The 15214-nt window shown below is 37.7% G+C and overlaps 2 protein-coding genes across 2 annotated transcripts; one reads left to right on the top strand and one right to left on the bottom strand.

Annotated features, from left to right (window-relative positions):
- Nucleotides 1-1182: 1182 nt before the first annotated feature.
- LOC111326584 (uncharacterized) lies at nt 1183-4271 on the bottom strand. The gene is made up of 3 exons (XM_022930596.2): nt 3965-4271; nt 2109-2280; nt 1183-1497 (listed from the first exon to the last, which is right to left on the bottom strand). Exons 1-3 carry the CDS (start codon nt 4203-4205, stop codon nt 1329-1331), a joined length of 582 nt encoding a protein of 193 aa, XP_022786331.2. The 5' UTR covers nt 4206-4271; the 3' UTR covers nt 1183-1328.
- A 66-nt stretch (nt 4272-4337) lies between these two features.
- Nucleotides 4338-10617, top strand: LOC111326581 (E3 ubiquitin-protein ligase RNF19A). The gene is made up of 5 exons (XM_022930594.2): nt 4338-4816; nt 5380-6215; nt 8066-8228; nt 8843-9227; nt 10127-10617. Exons 2-5 carry the CDS (start codon nt 5407-5409, stop codon nt 10465-10467), a joined length of 1698 nt encoding a protein of 565 aa, XP_022786329.2. The 5' UTR covers nt 4338-4816; nt 5380-5406; the 3' UTR covers nt 10468-10617.
- Nucleotides 10618-15214: the final 4597 nt, after the last annotated feature.

Here is a 15214-nt window from a genome sequence, read left to right as displayed (position 1 = left end):
TGAAGCTTTGATTGTTAAAAAATTTCTCCTAGTCAGTACCAAAGAAAATGTAGGGAGAAGCATGTGGAGAATTTAGATATTGATGTTAGCATAAGGTGTGGAGGTTAAATTCTCAGCTTAATCAGCTTCGGTTTAAGTTCAACTGAAGCTCTGCCTTTGAATTATAAACTCAAATGGGGCAAGACTTGTAGACTGTGTTAATAAATTCACCTTTGATGCGTAGCAATAGCAATGAATCTTACAACACTTTGCAAACACACAAAGACTGAAAGATGTATTTGTTAGACAAGAAGCCTTGTGATGTTCTGATGGTCTCCCATGGTTCAGACATGAAATTCAGTTTTAGTAGCATTTTTTAAAGTGGTTTCTTTTCAAAATTACTTACACACAGCAGCACTCAAATAACTCAGGACCTGCTCATGTTCACACAAAAAATGTTCAATCCACCCAACATGCAAGGCTTGGTAATTGGAATGTTGCAGGGGGTTTGCATATTTTGAAATTGGGCTTTCTTATGAGTAACCAAAATTTGCATGGGTCATGAATTTCTATTGCATTGAAAAATATGCCCAACAGTTATTTACCACCTTGGTACAATTTAAGTCTGGTTCATGAATGCCCCCCAATACTCCAAGTAAATTGAAAAGTTCTTAACATCCTATAAAGTGCCTGGTTTAGGCTCATTTTGCTGTTGTTCAGAGTCTGGTCTTGATGCCTTGTGCATTTTATACCTTCTTAAAATATTTAATGGACCTGTGATGGTATGTGATATGTGACTGAAGGTTAGCACCTTGCTAAGTTCCATTACTATGAACATTTGTAATGAAGGATGAAACTGAAAGTTGTTTCAACAGATATCTTAAAAATGGACCAAATGGAAGCGTTTCCCGAAATACTAAAAAATCACCAGAGATCTAAGTTATTTTTCCCTTGAATAAGTTGCTAAAAGTTATTGCAATAGGTTTTGATAAGTGCTGGCAAAAGGGTGCAATCATCATATGCAAATTACCTGAAATATGGACCTTCTGTGGCCTGACTTCTGATAAGCGACCATTTCACATAAGCGACCATTTCAAATAAGCGACCACCTGGATTTGACAATTCGGAAGGTCGCTTATCAACTGTAGGTAAGTTTAGATCAATTCTCTGTCTGTCAGCTCATTTATGTCGAATTAAAGTCAGTTTTAAGAAGATAGTGCTTTTACTTTTGCAGAGAGAAACAGTTAAATTATCATCACCTGGATGTTGAACTACAGAGCTTACTTTTTTTCATCCAAAAGAAATCTGCCACTAAAGTTTCAACTATCTACTGTGCAGTAAAACTGCCATCAACAGAAGTTTGCACAGGGCACATATTTAATGTCAAAGTTATGTTTCTGTAACACATCTTCTCTGACTGTCTCTTTCTTCCACTCATCCGATCCATCGCAACAGTCACATATTCCATCATTGATGCGAGAAGAAGGCAAGTAACGATTTTCACCAATGCAGTAGAATCTAAAAAAGACAAAATCATCAACTTAGCGAAGAGACAGTAAAGAGTCCTGAGAAAATTGTGGAAGTTAGAATGACAATCATAAACCTGCATATTCATGACCATCATCAAGCAGACAAGCGATGAGAATAAATTGTACAGCTTGACACTGTCATCATGATTTTGCAGCATATTATATCCTTCAGTTTATTGAAAATCTAAATAATATCAGCAAAACAAAAACCACAATACCTTGTGCTAATATTTTTACCAGCACATCTTGCAAAAAAAGTAGTGATATTAGAGACCTTAGGTAACTAGATGCTGGTGATTCTTAGTGGTTCAAAGGGTTTTAAAGACATCACTGAATGAAGCTTTCAATACTCTTCAATCTCAGCTTGCAGAACAGACAGCACTTTTTCGAATATTTTTAGGCAAGTAGAGACAATTGTCAGGGGAGAGCAGGAGGTGAGCAAGAAGGGCAATTTGTTTTGTCTCTTCCATATCCCTGGTGACACTTGCATAAAAAAAAAAAAACTCAAAAAAAAAAAAAAAAAAAAATCTGCCTGCTCCACAGGCCATCCTCTGTCTGATCAATTTTGCTATTTGTCTAACTCTGGCTTGGTGTGTTCACCTTGTGTTTGGACATGCTCCGGTACCTGGTTCGTCACTACCATCGGGACAATCACAGTAATCATCATTAACAGATGCCCAACCGATGCTCAGTTCTCCATCAAAACATGCAAAGAAGCCCAGTTGGTTAGGCTGATAACTTGATGCGTTTGAGGGTGCCACCCCTAGAACACCTAAAATGGAGAATAACAGTAATCACCTATCAGCTGTTATGATTTTTCTGAGGGAAAAACTACATCTCCCAACAACAGTGACTCAAAACAAGCTGGCGACCGCCAGAGTTCCACCGGCCACTTGATGGTATGTCGCCGGCTACTCTGGTCATAGCAGTCTGCTTGTAACAAACAATCTCGGCATTATCACAGCCGCCTACTTTTCCCGAGTTGATAGGGAAGTTGTTTTTACACAGGGCTAACCTCACGATTTTCCCTTTTCAAGATGTATTTTTTACATTTGTGTTGTAGCTTCCTGAATAAATGTTATGTTATGTTATGTTGGCCGCCTACTTTAAAATATTTTGAAACCCCTGCAACAAAAGCAAGAGAGAGAGAAAGTCAGAGAGTACTACACCCCCTGTACTGCACGTAAAAATCACGTAATTGGGCGATTAAGTGTGCGCACATTTTGAGAACATGGCTTTAAGTTTAAATTGCATAGTTTTGGTGCTTTGTACAGCTAACCACACTAAAGGAGTGGCTAAGGGTTAGGTTAGGGTTAGGGTTATACATGATGCCTGTTTAAGCCCAAAAATAATAATGTGATCTATGAATGTTACAGAAAGGCAAGGTGAGATTTAAACTTTTCCTTTTTAAATTGGTGTCATATGAAATACTGTTTAAAATATATGTGACACCTGGATTTTTCTCCAATTTTTGCCTGAAATGGAATCAGGACTCCCCCCCCTCCCCCCCGTCCTGGCCCCACTTCAGTCATTGGTACTATGCTCCTTTAATGCTGACACTGTTCACAATCAGCCAAACAAATGAAGTTGACCAATGTTGATTTGAGGAGCAGAGCTGACTGAAGCCATAAAATGTCAGGAGGGGGACTTGTTTATGAGGGGGTTGGGGCTGTATGCCTATTGTCTTTTCCAGCATGCAAATCAGAGATTCCACACCAGAGTTCAAAACTTAAACACAAGTAATAAAACTGCTGTCATACTATTTTATTCTTAAAAGTCCCTTGAAAAGTGAATTAGCCTTACAAGAATCTATCAGTTTCCATTAAAGTGGTTTCTAAACTTTTTCCTCATCATAGAGGGGATTTCCTGGAACAGGAAAACAGATCACAGATTTTTCAGGAACTCCGAAGGATCAATGAGTCATGAGCCATAAGAGGTTTTTGTTGTTTACACAACAGGCTGAATAATACACACATTTTGAGTGGTTCTTACCTATGATCTAATGGAGGACAGATGCATGGGTGACATCACAATTAGCAATATTCTGCTTTGTTATTATATAACATAGAGGGTCTGTGCAGTAATTAATCACAATAATGTGGAAGAACACCTGTAACACACTCAGCTACACCTTTCCACATTTTGACGTCATCAGGATCTGACGCAGTTGCATTGACATAGAATCTATTTGTGAATTTCACAGACTTTTGAACTCAGGTGTAGTGCCCTATTACGTTTGAACTTTCGTTCCTATTTTTGGAAATCACCTGCACTGTTTAGTCATGCGATAACCGGCTCTAAATTTAAGAAATCAATTAATTAAAGGAACTAATTTGTCTCCAGGAATATAAAATAGAAGTTGCCTTCTAAAACGGAAAGTTAGAAGGAAAAAATATGATATGACACATATTGGACTGACATCAAAGCGGTGACAAAGCATACATTTGGATCGTCACCTTTCTTTTTGCAGTGGGCGGATGTTTGCAAGCCACTTTCCGGCGAGCAGTTTTGCTGGGTCATCTTTCGGCTCAGCTGATCATGACTTCCAAGCTTAATGTTTTGATCATGTGTCACTCTTTCGTCGTGGGTTTTTTCAACAAGAAGTTTGTATGATCTCCAATGTGTAACAAGAAAAAGCAGTATTACAAAGCCAAAGCTGAGAAAAATGAAAGACTTCCTGGATCTCACAAATCTCATTTAACTAATATTTTGATTTACATCCTGCGGCTTCGAAAAATGAATTGTTTCTATCGTCCCCCAGGACATGGGAACTAATGAAAAAGGAAACGTTTGACGTCATCTTCGCCCAAGTGGTCACATGACCTGGGGAAACAATTCAAGATCGCTCTGGGAAGATTCGGACAAGAGAAACGTTTATTTTGCCGTTGTTGGTTGAGAAATCATTTTGCTTCCATAGTTGTTCGCACTACCTCGTAGAATTTCGTTATATTCTCTCAACATTAATTCCGTGTTAGGCTTTGGTTAAGTATTTTTCAGCTCGCAAGTATTCGCTTGGAAACGGCTAGACTGTTTTGAGTTGCAAGGTTGAACATTATTCAAATTCAGTTTGGTTGTTTTAAATGGAAATGCATCCGAAGTAAAGGCTTTGCTCGGCAAGAATACATTTAAAGGGACTTTTCAATCTTTTCAATTTGAGTTTCTTTTCAGAAAGGTTAACAACAGAAACCGTTTCCTCGAGTTAAATTCGCGTTCGTGGGCTAAAACTCGTTCAAGCTACAAGGCGTTAAAGTGGAATGTCTGACATGTAATTTTGAGATTTGACGCAGGAGATCATGTAACCAGGAAAGGTAAGTGAGATTATTCGTCGTGAGTTTTCTTTATTCGAGTTATCATGTAGCTTTTCCTTTTCATGGGATAATTCTTCCGTGATAAGTCGACGCAGTTTTTAATTTTGTCATATTTCTAAAAAAGATGTTCAATTTGTTTTGGTTATACTGCCGTCGCTAACGGAATATTCTGGGGACTTAAGAAACGAGAAGGAAAAGAGCTGTTGTATTTTCCTCGTAATTTTATTTTTTTTTTTTTAGCAGATTATTGGATACCAGGGTAAGATAGTATTAAGGCCTATCAATTGTTTCCGCAGAGATGAGAAAGCGTTTGATGTTATTCAGTAATATCACGGACGTATTGGAAGGGAAAATTACCTACTAAGCTAAATTCGTCTCAAAACGCGTAATGGCCTGTAATATTGTGCCACTTTCGTCGTCGGCACTATATTTTTATAATGTGGAAGTGCTTTAAGTGTATAAATTTAAGCTCATGCCCTGAATTAGGGAGAAATCGTACGAATGTACAATACGTGACAGATTGGATTCAATGAAGTTGTGTTGATAATTGTGTTTTTGTTTAGTTCGAACGGGGGGATTTAATTAAATTCATGGCGAAAGACAGTGGGACTGATGTGGAAAGGAGCAGAGGAACTGTTATGGACGAGCCGTCTTCGAAACAAAATCGAAATGACGATCGAAGATTTCCACTCAGACGGTTGTTTGGACGATCCAAGACATACAAAGGGGAGAACACAACGGATAAATTCACCCGTAAAAACAGCACGGAGTCACTGGCTATTTGCCCAGTTTGTTATGCGATGAGAGCGAAATCTCTGTTCCCCGAAATATCAACTTGTGAACATCGATCGTGTTTTGAGTGCTTGCGGCAGTACATGACAATCGAAATAAATGAATCGCGAGTGAATTTAACTTGTCCTGAATGTTCGGAACGATTTCATCCAAATGATATTAAACTGATTTTAAATGATGATGTCCTTATGGCGAAATACGACGAGTTTACTCTTCGGAGAACATTAGTTGCCGATCCTGATTGTCGCTGGTGCCCAGCTCCAGATTGCGGCTTTGCAGTCATAGCATCAGGATGTGCAAGCTGTCCGAAACTGCAGTGTGAAAGACCTGGATGTAACACTGAGTTCTGTTATCACTGCAAGCAAATATGGCATCCTAATTTGACTTGTGATTCAGCACGACTTCGGCGAGCTACTCACATCAAATCCATTTCTGGATCTGAAGGACGAAGCTCAAGTGGTTCGGATGACATGAAACCATGTCCGAGATGTGGAGCTTTTATTATCAAGATGGATGATGGTTCTTGCAATCATATGACTTGTGCAGTGTGTGGAGCAGAGTTTTGTTGGTTGTGCATGAAAGAAATTTCAGATCTCCATTACTTGAGGTATGCACTTTAAAATTTCATTTTTACAATTTTATGTATCTGTTTCAGTATTGCTATTGCCTACTCTTCGTTAAAGGAGCATTGTCCCTCCTGTAACAGATCCTACTTTTCCTTAGCCAGCTACCTAAATGTTTTGGTTTTTCTACGCCAAGGTTTAAAGTTATGTGACTATGTGGCACCGTCATGTCATTCCGTTGTGCATCTTGTCATTCTGTGCAAGAGGTTGTCTAGAAAGATGTGCCATGGTGGTGATGTAAAAACACCTTCAATAGCCTAAGGATTTGTGGGAGTCGAACTTGAAAGTCATTCTTGTAGTTGTTTGTGTGGGAGATGTGGGGCTTATTTAGCATCATGGAGTGGGGGTTAAGAAGTTCATGGGCCCGCCTGGGCTGGATCTCGGTGTAATTATGCCTTGGTGGGCTGGATCTCGGTGTAATTATGCCTTGGTGGGCTGGATCTTGGTGTAATTATGCCTTGGAGTATCACGTACTTATAGACTGAGTAGAAGGTCTGGATGGGAAAAATATTAACCTGAGTTTGACATTGAGACCAAGTGCAGTGCAGCCTGTGTGTTGTGACCAAGAGCCCAATATTTTCCTAACTGAACTTGGTCATTAAACATTACATTACAACTTCACGACGGTTTAAGCGTGTACCCACATTTTTGTGGGTCGATTAAGTATTCATATATGCAGTCTATTGTTTTTCTAATTGAAAATTCATTATTCACGGCACGAACAATTTCCAAAAATGTAGCTAGCTTGCACGATTGTAAGCACTTTGATGTTAGGTGTGATATATTTCTTTTGTTTCGAGTTTCATGCTCGAACTATGTTTTGACACACTATTGTTTTGTTAAAATTAACTTTATAATTAAAAGTGGAAAGCCGGAACTTTTATTAAAGATGATGATGCCATAGCCATTGCGTCAAACGGCACTGCTTAGCAAAAAAATATCGAAGGGTTTGGGTTTGCAATTGAGTTCTCCAGGTCTGGTTTGAAAACTGCAAATTTTTAAACATCTTTCCTCTGTAAACTAATAAAAATGTTTCGCTACTGAAGAACAATGCTAAGATCTTAACCATTTGACTTTTGCTGCAGCACCTTTTAAAAGTTATACCAACCGTTCATCAAAGAAACGGTGGCAACTTGTTAACATTGAATAAAACGTTAGTTCCCACTAAAAAAAACCCTTTCTCTTTTTTACTTTGGAAAGCTTACTGAAGTTTCCAATGTTGCTAAAGAAACCTCATACACAAGAAGTAAACTGATTGATGTTTGCGAATTGGAACATAGGAAAAGCCCTTCTGTTGACATTTGTGGTCGCAAGCGAAAATTTGCTAAGCAGCCGCATGCAACATGCTAATCTACAAACTCGCTGACATTTTTAACTCAGCTTCTTTTCTTTGCTTTCGAAAGTTTACTGCATTCTTTTCGGAAAATGCAAAATGCCAAAATTGGACTTCACTCAGTCCTATGCAAAACTAGACTACCGCAAAGTGTGAATCTGACTTGTTAATCATGAATATGGTTACAGATGGAATTGGACAACAAAAATCCTGTTACAAATCAATCAAAACCGACATGTACACAAAATTTGGGAGGCAAACTAGCAATCCATCATACCTTTCCATGTAAAACAACAATTAACTTTGCAAAATGCACGAGAAGAGCTCACTCATGATGGATACTGCCTAGTTACACAGGCGGGTTGTTTAAATGTCTTATTATAAGCATGACATGTACACTGTCCAACTAATGCTCAAATTGGCTTCCAGAATTTTGTTTTAATTGTGATCAAATCTGGTAATAATCTTTGACAAAAATGAAAATTTATTTTCTCACTTTAGCCCTTCTGGTTGTACCTTTTGGGGTAAAAAGCCTTGGAGTCGTAAGAAGAAAATCCTCTGGCAAATGGGAACACTTATAGGTGCACCTCTTGGAATAGCTCTTGCTGCAGGGGTGGTACTTCCTGCCATGGTGATTGGTATTCCTGTGTATGTTGGCCGACAGGTAAGAGCCTCCCTTTGACTGTCACAATCCCTGATGGATGTTTGTCTTCCACTTTGTTTAGTTCTGTGTAAATGTGTACACAACCCACCTCTCTCACAGAAAGACTTCTGATCCTTAAAGTCTTCTTGACTAAAATTGAAGCGGGAAATAATTTTGTTTTGCACAGGAATTCTTGTAGTAGGTTGATGAAAAATGATATGAATTAGAACTGACACCTTGACAAGGCAGGAACAAGCCAGAAAAAAGGATGATAAACTTGCATACTATATTTATTCAAGAGCCTTTTGGTACTTATCCAAATTGTTTTAACAGCTTAAGTGTAAGTGTAAACTTCATAATTTTTTCATCTCAGAAGATTCTTAAAGTAGACCTTAGTGACAGGTGCATTCTTCCTTAAGTCCCAGAACTGATTTATATGTAACTTCTCCCTATAAGATCCATACATTATCCAGCAAACAGGTAATGAGAATACTCAAACTTATCAGGTAGAAGTTACCTTGATCTAACACCAAATTCTTGTAACTGATTTACAAGGAGATGTGTAGTAGCTAGAAGGGAGAATTAACCATTTTAATCATAACTTGGGGGTTGAAAGGTGAAACTGTTCTATACAGGTACATGACAAGTATGACAAGCCATATCAATCGAGAAGGAAGCGGAACTTGGCCATCTCTGGGGCAGTCACCCTCTCTGTCCTTGCATCACCCATCCTAGCTGCTCTAACTGTGGGTGTTGGGGTGCCAATTGCTCTTGGGTATATCTATGGTGTAGTGCCAGTTTCTCTCTGCCGCAGTGGAGGTTGTGCCACAGTGACCAATATTCGGAATGGTAAGGGAGTGAACCTCGATTTTGATGAAGATGGAGACCAAGGGACAGCCAGTGTAGCTGGGGTGTTTGGTACATCGCAATCTAGCAGCAGAAGCAGCATGAGAGTTGGTGAAAAGGGGTCTTCAACGGGGGTGGTTACAGTCGTGGCCACTGTCAACAACAGAGGAACAGGTAATCAAGTGCAAATTGTCAGATAACAGTGTTTGATGACTTAAAATAATCCTTTGACCTTCTGTAGCACAATCTCAAGTGATCTACAAAGAGACTTCATCTTGAGACAAATGAGGATACCCAAACCTTTCATTCCCATCCAATACCTAAATATCAATTTTCCACACTGAATATGAAATCAATCTTTGCAGTAATGAACTCTACTTTTAAGCAGTATTGAAAATAAGGCCTGAAAAAAATTCAGGCCTTTACTATCCTGTCTGCTAATAACTTATGTTCCAACCATAGGACTGAGAATTTGGTGTGAATTCAATCAAAAACCCTCCATTTATTAATATTTTTGTTCTTCTCGGCACTGTTCTGCTTGAAAATGTATCGATATTATTAGAAGAAATGACTTTCTTGTCTCTCCTGAGAGTGGAAGGGTCAAGTCCCACTTTTGAGTTCACGGGCCCATTTCTTGAGTCCCGGAAACTTACAGGCCCGAAGCCATGTTTTAAAATCGAAATTTAATGGATAGGAAAGCAGGTTCTGGTACCCAAACCAGTCCTTTTTGTTTCTTTAGCTGATGGTTTTATTGTATTGTTTTCAAAACTTTTGAATTCCCCATCTTGAATGATAACAGAACAGCTTTAGGGGCCTGTTAAGTTACTGGAACTTTTGAGAAACAGATCCCTGTTAAGTTGAATTGACAAGAGGGGTAAATTAAGAAAAGAACTAGATACCAAGGGAGTTAAATCATTTGAGAGTAATTTACTGAATTTTTAAATGTCTTTCAAGGGAATGCTCTTAGGGTGAGGGTTACAATGGGTCACAGTTGTGGGAACAGTGTGCTTTTTATTTATCACTGTGCCATCCTTGCTCCCTTGCCCATGCTGACATAGTATCATCTCTCTCAGACACAGAAAGCGGTAAGCAACCCAGTATTAGCATGAGTCAGGACTGTTCCAGCTTAGACAGCAGCACTATTGGCCCCAGAGGTGTCGGTGACGGTGACAGCCATGCCTCCCTCATCCCAGGTCCTAGAAGCTGCACTGTGAGCATTGCCAGCAGCTTTGACAATTTTAACATCAATTCATGCGAAGGAATAGGAACGTCTTCATCTATCACAGAGGCTATGGTAATGGAAGCTGATGTTGTGGATCGAACATCTGTTACTAATATTTCTCATCAAGGAAGCACGGTTGATAAGGACAGTTTATCTGTCCTGGAAAGTGTCGGTAGCAATGAAGACGATTAATTTCTGGTACCATGTGAGTTTAGAAAACAGTTTTTATGTCTAATTTATTTTTTGTTTATTAATTAATATGTAAAGATATTCTCCAAGCTCAGTAGGATTCTAATAGAAAAATAAATCTAAAATCAAAATTGCAATATATTTTCATTATAAGTGTTAGTTTTTCTCTTTTTTTTTTTTTTTTTTTTAATACTTGTACATAACACTCCCCAAAATCTTGCACAGTGAACTCCTTCAATTTTTCAGTAGGAGTGTTAAGAGACCTTTAGCAAACCAGGATGGTGATGGCCATAAGGACATGGTAAAACAAAAGATCTAATGGGCAGAACAATAGCTGGTCATGTGTGTTTTAAAACTTTGTACATTTGTTAGCTATCCTCTGCAAAACAACAACATGAAATCAAACTATTTAGCTTCCATTTGGAACTCAATGCTGCTTGCAATGAAGTTCAGGTGTGGTGCCAGCCATTTGCAAAATTCTAACTAAAAATATAAATTCACATTTTAATCAATGTCTTCCCAAGAACGTTTGTCCTCACTGCTTAAGGTCTCTAATATTACTACTTTGCAAGACAAGCTGGTTAAAAAAAAGTAGCATACAATATTGTGTTTTTTTTAGTCTGATTTGGTTTTTCAGGAAAATGAGACCTTTACAGAAAATCCAAGAATGTATTATATTGCAAAATCATGATGATGGTCTCAAGCGGTACAATATCCACACTAGTTTTTTTAATTATCTGCAACTTTGTGTACAGTTTCCTTTTCCCCTTTCATATTCTTTTCTTTTCCTCCCAGAAGAATGTTTTTTAATTTCCTGCTTTGTACATAGTGTTTGTTCACCCTTAATTAACAAATGGTAAACACCACAGCGTACACTATTGAGTTATGGATGCATGCGGGAGGTTGCTAAGCACGAAAGAAGCATAAGAGTCGCTCGAGGCGATAGCCGAGAGCGACTCTAGCTTCTTGAGTGCTTAGCAAACCTCCCAAGTGCATCCATAACTCAATAGTGTACGCTGTGGTGTTTACCATTTGTTTTATAACATAACATTGATACATTGTAGCTAAAGAGTTCTCTTTTAATTAACAAATCTTACGCGACCAGAAAAAACAAGCGCGCCCGGAAAAATAGTCTTTGCATTTGCTCACGTCAGCAGCGTACACCCATGGGCAAATGGGGGACGCTAAATTGACCAATCAGAGCACGCGCTTTACTTTGGTTATGTTATAACAAACATTGCAAGCACTGATGTTCATTAATTTCTGCTAAGGATTGACTTTCTGACTTGTGCTCAGTTGTTCTTCTTGAGTATACAAATGAAATAAAAAAGTTTAAGTTTAGGTACTGTCGCAATTTTTAGCACGTATGTGAATTGTTGTTCATTCAAAAAGGGTCTTAATTGATTCCTAATCCTTTGACCTCTAAGAGTGATGAGCATCTAATTTCTCCTTACAATATCACCCGTGAATCACTCATGAAAGTCATGAGAATTAAGGAAATGATCACCAACTAAAAAACCTCTCGATCATTGAACAAATTCTCCTTGTCAGCACCTTAGGAAATGAATAGAGAACAGTATGGAGAATATACATACTGATGTTAGGGTGTAAATTGTTGACGGTTTTAGTTGTCTGGGTAGATTCAGCAGATGTACTGTAGTATCTTTTTTTCATGTTTGCAGTAACAAATTACTAGTATTTTGATCACCACATGTAAATTTGGGTCTAGATTGACTCTTAAAATTTCTATGGGGAGTGTAGCGTGGTTTGAAGTGAGGGTACAATGATCACAACAAAATTCTTTCTAGAGGAAATAGATAGGAAGGCAGTAAAGCAAGTTAATATTTTAACTTTGGTAAATAGTGCATTGGTTGGGTTTCTTGGCCCAAAGTGGTTTAACAAGGTGGTTGAATAAGAAGGAATGGCAAATGGAGATATCTAAGGTGAACATGATGCTAAGATTCTTCTTTGAAAAGCATAGAGCAACACTAAACCTATGTAGCTTTTGATCTTGTTATCAGTTTTGTATTTTGCCATAACCAAAATACGTTATTATTCACAAGAAAATATGTTAGAATTGTGATACTCTTTTTTTGTGTGGTATGTGGGAGATATCAGCCAGACTGAAAGCAGTCCCTCCTTTTTCAACAAAGGCATTTGTGACCAAAGAAAAATAAGTGGAATAAAAGACCAATCGTAGCAGACTGCGTGGAACTTTTCCATGCAGGAAAGACTCTGCTAAAAAGTAGGGACTGCTTGTAGTCTAGATATCAGCCACTTCAAATGACTTTTGTTTACTTGTAATTATTAATATTTCAGTCTTTCATTATATTGAGATACATGTAAATATGATACACTTTCATTTGTTTGTAAATAAATTAAATGTAGCTATCTTCAAATTGATGTAAGAAATATTAATCACAATTTTAAGGTAAATAAATATCAATTTTTATGCACTGGTTGTGGTGAATGCTTTATAATGTTTTGCATTATACATTAACTGATTTTTTTTATTTTTTGTTCTTTTTTCGGCATGGCCAACGATGCAGTAATTCAAAGTAGTTAGCAAATAATCAGAAAAATAATTTTGTTTTTAGAAAGTTGTTTTTCGTCTAGTCGCGAGTATGGGATACCGAAAAATTTCTGATTTCCCTATGATTTATAGTCTATATTATTCTATATTACTTTGCCACGCCCAAAACTTACATCTTTCTTATTTGTTACAATTTTGTTTTTGTGAAGCAGATTCCATGTCGCCAAGGGTCTGCATAGTAATAGATCACAAGTACTGTAAAAACCCGCAGACAAGCCGCACCTTTTTTGCCAAAAATCGTCGCTAGAAATTAGCGGTGCGGCTTATCTGCAGGAACATATGAAAAAGGTGTCGTGAATGTTGTGATTTTCTATTCCGAACTAATGCCTGGTTACTAAGCTTTTGAATGTTCCGCCCATGTTCTTGTTGTAATGCAAGAACCTATGGAAAAACTGTTGCGTGACGAAATTCCTGTCAACAAACACCGGAAAAAGATCAATCGTATGTCAAAGTTGGTAGAAACGATGTTCATTTTATTAAAGTGCTAAAATTGTGGGTAAGACTGAAGTATTTTCCGTTGCAATGTTAATAATAGGGAATTTAAGCAAACCACGACCGCTACGGCTACGAGAACGGGGAAACACAATAGATCTAATTGGCAGAACAATAGCCCAGCACGTGCGTTTTAAAACTTTGTACATTTCTTAGCCGTCCTTTGCAAAACAACAACGTGAAATCACCAAAATTTGCGTCGTCTGCGAAGCAAAACCGCGGCGGCAATTTATTTTAATTTACATTTGGAACTCAACGCTACTTTTATGCGTTATGTTGAGTCTGAGTTCAGGCGCCCTATGAGACGGTAAACACATGCAGCCATTTTCAAAGTTCTAACTGAAAGTGGAAACTCGTTTTTTAATCGACGACTTCCGTCGTTGCCGTCCTAACTGCTTAAAGTCCCCAATGAGTTTACGTTCAATGAACAGTGGATGAAGAAGACTTCTCGAGACTCGACTTTGGATTTCTTTCAAAAAACTTTTTTCCAAAATTTGAGCTACCAAATTCAGGGTGCGCGTGCGGCTTATAAGCAGGTTTTTACGGTAGACGTACTGTGGCCGGTATGGACAAATTACGTACGTTATTTACACAAAACACATGCAAACTTAATAATTTGCGGACAAACTTAACAAAAAGCCAGCAAACTTAATAAAATGCACGCAAACTGTAAAAAACGCTAACAAACTTAATAAAGGACATGCAAACTTAACAAAATGCGTACAAACTTAATAATGGACATGCAAACTTAACAAAATACGTACAAACTTAATAATGGATATGCAAACTTGACAAAATGCGTAAAAACTTTATGACAGGCACGCAAACTTTAAAAATAGAACGCAACTTTAAAGTGAAACACATACAAACTATAAATGAAACGCATACAAAGTTAAAATGAAAAACACAAACTTATTTGCGTACGTTCTATTTTAAGTTTGCGTGCGTGTTTGCTCTTAAGTTTGTAGGCGTTTCATTTCAAGTTGGTGTACATTTCATTTCAAGTTTGTTCGTCTCATATTAAGTTTGTGCGCGTTTTATTAAGTTTGCGTGTCTCATTTTAAGTTTGTGTTTTTAATTTTAACTTTGTACGCTTTTCATTTTTAGTTTGAATGCGTTTCATTTTAACTTTGCGTGCTATTTTTAAAGTTTACTTGCCTGTCCTAAAATTTGTACACATTTTGCTAAGTTTGTACGCATTTTGTTAAGTTTGCATGTCCATTATTAAGTTTGTACGCATTTTGTTAAGTTTGCATGTCCATTATTAAGTTTGTACGCATTTTGTTAAGTTTGCATGTCCTTTATTAAGTTTGTTAGCGCTTTTTACAGTTTGCGTGCATTTTATTAAGTTTGCTGGCTTTCTGTTAAGTTTGTCCGTAAATTATTAAGTTTGCATGTGTTTTGTGTAAATAACGTACGTAATTTGTCCATACCGGCCACGGTATAGACGTCTAAATATGATAAGAACATCAGTGACACAGGGCGTATGTTTTACCACATTTTGACCTCATCTGTGATCTATTAGTGAAAATATGCACAGCAACATGGAATCTATGGGTTTAATGTAGGGCATGCAGAATAGCCAATCAAATTGCAGTATTGCTTATCATGCTTGTAGATTTCTACAAAGTGCTGTTGTCCTTCTCAAACAAAAGATGTCTTCCT

Source organism: Stylophora pistillata, chromosome 2 (assembly GCF_964205215.1).
Source record: "Stylophora pistillata chromosome 2, jaStyPist1.2, whole genome shotgun sequence".
Taxonomy (NCBI): Eukaryota; Metazoa; Cnidaria; class Anthozoa; order Scleractinia; family Pocilloporidae; genus Stylophora; species Stylophora pistillata.
The sequence above is the reverse complement of the archived record's forward strand: the minus strand, read 5'-3'. Positions and strand labels throughout refer to the sequence as shown.